At 50.1% G+C, this 4,525-nt stretch overlaps 1 protein-coding gene across 1 annotated transcript; it reads right to left on the bottom strand.

Moving 5' to 3' along the window:
- Window positions 1-6: 6 nt before the first annotated feature.
- Window positions 7-1,547, bottom strand: LOC130585989 (feather keratin 4-like). Its single transcript, XM_057386688.1, has 2 exons — window positions 1,464-1,547; window positions 7-548 (listed from the first exon to the last, which is right to left on the bottom strand). The coding sequence occupies exon 2, from the start codon at window positions 523-525 to the stop codon at window positions 193-195; it is 333 nt and encodes a 110-aa protein (XP_057242671.1). The 5' UTR covers window positions 526-548; window positions 1,464-1,547; the 3' UTR covers window positions 7-192.
- Window positions 1,548-4,525: the final 2,978 nt, after the last annotated feature.

The raw sequence follows: 4,525 nt of genomic DNA, 5'->3' as shown, positions 1-4,525 counted from the left end.
CCCATTTCACGGCAGCGCTTTACAGCTGGACACCCGGCAACAACCAAGTGACATTTTTCACCTCGCTGATGCCGCAGAAAGGCATCGAATCGGAAATGCCGAGCTCCTGCAGCCTCGGGAGCTCAGGGCAAAGCGGCGGTGGGGTCAGCAAGAGGATGGGATCGCGCTTTTCATCTCCCGGCCGTTCCTTCCTCACGGCCCGCAGCGGTTGGAGCGCCGGTAGGACCTCCCGTAAATCCCTCCCAGCCCGGAATACCCCAAACTGCTCAACCCCGAGGAGTTCCCGGAGTTGATGGGGACACCCCCGGTGCTCAGAACATCCCCGACGGCCGCGGACGCCGAGGAGCCCACGGTGGTGTTTTGGGGGAAGGAGCTGAGGATGGGCCCGGGCAGAGTGACCACCACGGGGGACGGTTGGATCACGTAGGTGGAATCCTGGCACTGCCGGACACACGGCTCGGTGCAGCTGTTGGCCAGCGGCGTGGGGTTGCATGAATTCGGGGCGCAGAGGTCGTAGCAGGACATGGCTCGGGATGGAGTCTGGAGCGCTGGGAAGAAGGGAATGCGAGGAACGAGATGTAATTAGTSGCGTAATTAAGCTGCGGCGGTGATGGAGAGCCTGAGGGCGGCGTGGAGAGTGGAATAAAGGGTTGGTCTGGGCTCCAAAGGAGATTTGGGTGAAGCTCGAACTTCTCCACGCTGCAAAGGGAGGCTCCAGCTCCACCGAGAGCTCATTTCCCACCACGCTTCTCCCAAAACTCTGAAACGAGCGGGGAAGGGAGGGACCAGGCTGCCAGAAAAGCAAGGAAAAACTGCGCCCCCAAAATAGAGGGAAAAAGGAAAAATTTCCTCAGCAAGTAAAAATAAGGAGCACGAATTTCCCCGTGAGGGCGGTGAGGCCCTGGCAGGGGCTGCTCCGAAAAAGGGAGCTCAAGGAATTTCCCTCTGGGGACATTCAGACCCTCCTGGTCAGGAATTTCCCTTTCCGAAGTGGTTCCAAACGCGCCTGGAGGATTTTCCTGTGTCACCCGCTGGGGGTGACTGCGGGGGTCGCACTGGGAGATCTCCAGGGGTCCCTTCCAACCCCAAATATTTTTTTTGTTTCCCTTTCGAGAGCCAAACTCTCTGCACCGATTCTCCGCATCCTCTCCCAGCCTCTGAGCGATGTCCAGGGAGAGTTTTGAATCCCTCAGAACGGAAAGATTCGGGTGAAACAAAAGAAAAACGCGGCTGAATTCGGTGCCACCGCACGAGCAACCTCCACTGTGCACAGAATGTCCCTTCCCGGAGGAAAAACAACCTCGAGATTCCCTCCCAGAAAAGCACAAACCTTGGACAGCCACAAAGAGCAGAAAAATAAAAACAATGTATAATAATATCTATAATAYAAAAATAATAATAAAAAAAAATAAAATTCGAGGACAGCAGCAACCCAGGGAAACGGAAAGCAGATCGAGACTCACCCTTTTCTCCGAGGAGAATGAAGCAGGAGTGGTTTCWGCTCCTCTGCCGGGACAGATTTTATACCCTGGCCCGGAGAGCCCCGAGGACCCGAGGCACAAATTGCGCTTGCAGCTCATTAACAACCGATTGTTAACGATTCCCCGCATGCAAAACTCCCGTGGCTGGGGATTCGCTTTTCCTCTCCGTTTGTATTTCTTACCCGGATTTCATTTCCTCCCTGTAATGTATGCATTCCTCCGGAGAGGTTTCTTTCATCCTGAAATCTCRGGAGCTCGGGTAATTCCTGGTCAGGAGCTGATTCATCTGCGTTACTCAGGAAATKATTTTGCGTCCTGAGGAGCCTTGGCACGGATGAATTAAACAATTCGGAGCGATGCAGCCGAACTTCCCCGTGAAATCCCTCTCCCTCCGCATGGAGGGCGCGAGTTTTTGGCACGAATCGCTCTGAAAAGGACAGAAATTCCTATTTCTGCCTCAGAATTTCACGGAATTCCTCTCAAACAGAGGGGGGAAGCAAAAATACGGGAAATAAAATTGTCGCAGAAACTCTTAGAGCTGACCAAACTTCACCGCTCTCAAAGGTACTGGGAAATGGATCATTTGAGGGCAGAGATTTTATTTTCTTGACTCAGCAGAGAGGGTGAAAGAGGATCAGCGTTTGTTCTATTCCTTTGATATTAAATACCACACTTCTACGATCGAATTTGAGACACGATTTGGGCTCTGAGAGTCCAAATCTTTCACCCAGGGAATCTCCAGGTTGGGTTTTCTCCTTGCATCAAACCCCAGGACAATTATTAAGGTCAGGTGGAGGATACCTGGGAATCCGAGGCTGCTCAGAGACACCCCAAGCTCATCTTTGGGGTCATCAAAGACGCCAAACCCTTTTTCCATTTGCCACCAAATTATTACTTTCCCCTACTGGGCCGTGCACCATTATGCAAAATTCCCCCCCAAAATTAACAACAGCTCCTTAGAGATGTTTATKAARTTSTCSTTCCTTTTTTTTTTTCCTTCTTTGAAAGCCAATTCCTCCTTTCATTTCCGCGCGTCTCAAAGAGCGCCTCGGAGTGCAGCAATTCCGGTTCCTTTTCAAAGGCAATTCCCAGATTAAAAAGCGATTGCAGACAATGCGGGAGCAGACCRGAGGGCAGCGCCGAGCGTTCCAGCCTTTCCCGGTGTTTAATTAACGACAGAGGTAATGTTTAATTGCAGAGACAGGCAAATCAGCCCCGGACCATCTTCCCCAGCATCTCCCGGGAAACGAACGCTGCTCGGAGACTTTTGAAGAACAAAAAGTCTCCCGAGTTCCCCAAACTTTTCCCCTCAGACAGGCAAATGGGGAATTATCAGCAAATGGGCAGGGCTGGGCTCTTTGAACATGACCAGGGGTTCAAAGCGGTGGCCGCAATTCCTGATGGATGTCACGAACWTCCTCACCGGCTCCAGTCTTTCTGTCTCGTCCTTGAAACACAAATCAGAATTTACACAATTCCAGCCGTGAGTCACGGGATGTCCTGTCCTCAGGTTGGGGTGACACCCACCATGGATGGAAATTCTCCTGTCCCTCAAGCCCGGCCAGGCTTTGCCGATGTTCTCCTTACCGCACGCACAGAAATGGTAAAAAATTGGTTTTCCCGGAGAAGCCGTGGCTGCCCCTGGATCCCTGGAAGTGCACAAGGCCAGGTTGGATGGGGTTTGGAGCACCCTGGGACTGTGGGAAGTGTCCCTGCCCATGATTTAGAAAATCTTTAATCCCACCCAAACCATTCCACGATTCCCCGACATTCCTTTTTACCAATAACTCTCGACCCCAAGAGCGCGGTTTGAAAAACAACTCCTCAAAATGCGCAGAGAAGACAAAAAAAAAGCCCCAAATCCACTTTTGAAGGTGCTCCCAAATCCGACAGGTCTGGCTGGCTCCATCTTCTCCTCCCGGGAGCCAAAAAGCTTCGGGATGCTGCTCATCGGAATATTACAAGGAGCGGCGATCCCAAATCTCCCTGGCGCTTACCGAGGCTGGAATTGCGCACYCAGGACTCCAATTAAAACTCTTGTTGCCACAGCAGGGTCCAAAACGCCGGAGAGCAGCGCCAATTCCTAAACAAATTGGAATTTGACTCATCCCCGGCTTCGGAGGGTGGAGTCAGCAGGATGGAGCCGGGAATATTTAAGGGATGCAAAGCAAGGAGATGAAAGCGGATTCACCCGGGATAAATCCATAATAAACATAATCCATTAATAAACATAATCCATAATAAACATAATCCATAATAAACAGTAAACAAAGCAATTTCCCTGCCGGGAACGCATCCAAAATGCAAAGCAAACCAACAATTCCTGCAGGGGCTGGTTCGGGGAGGTGCAGGGATGTCCTGGATCTTCCAGGCAGCCCCAGAAAGCCATAAAAGCTCTCTGGACCTTTTCTGCCTCTTCCCTTCTCCCCCAAAAAACAGGAGGTGCTGCAGTTTTGGCTTCAGTTTTGCAGAATTTGGTGCTGAAATGGATTTTCGCTGGTGACAAATATTTCAGGGAGCTGCAAAAACACCTCGGATTTTTATTTCAGTGGGACCAGGTTGTACCAGCTCTGCAGAAAAAGTTCTTCGCTGTGAAAAATATTCTTACACGATAATCCCAATTAAACACTTTCTAATTGACTGCAAACTCAACTATTTATCCCTTTTTTTTCCTTGGAATTGGGCTTTACTTGTTGTTACACCAAGTTTTAACCCCAAAAGGCTGTTTGGGACAGGAATGGAAGGAGAAGTGATGCTCGAGGGTTGTATTTTATTTTATTTTGGGAAGTTTGACACCTATCAGACCCTTCTGATGTGATTTCTGAATGCTTGGAGGAAAAATCTCAACTTTGGAAGAAGTTTTGGTGCTCTTTAGGAAGGGGTTTGGCTCAATCAATGAGAAGCGAATTGTAAGGGGTAAGGAAATTAATTTTTTTAGTGAGAAATGTCCACCTGAACGTGTCCAAGGCACCTTCCCAGCAGTGCCTCAGCCACAACCCTTCGGAGCCATTGAATTCTTTCGGAATTCATCGCCTTTGATCAGG

Source organism: Malurus melanocephalus, unplaced genomic scaffold (assembly GCF_030028575.1).
Source record: "Malurus melanocephalus ecotype Western Australia unplaced genomic scaffold, MMel_1.1 scaffold_1032, whole genome shotgun sequence".
NCBI classification, from domain to species: domain Eukaryota; kingdom Metazoa; phylum Chordata; class Aves; order Passeriformes; family Maluridae; genus Malurus; species Malurus melanocephalus.
Note: the sequence above shows the minus strand (reverse complement) of the source record. Positions and strands in the feature narration are given on the sequence as shown.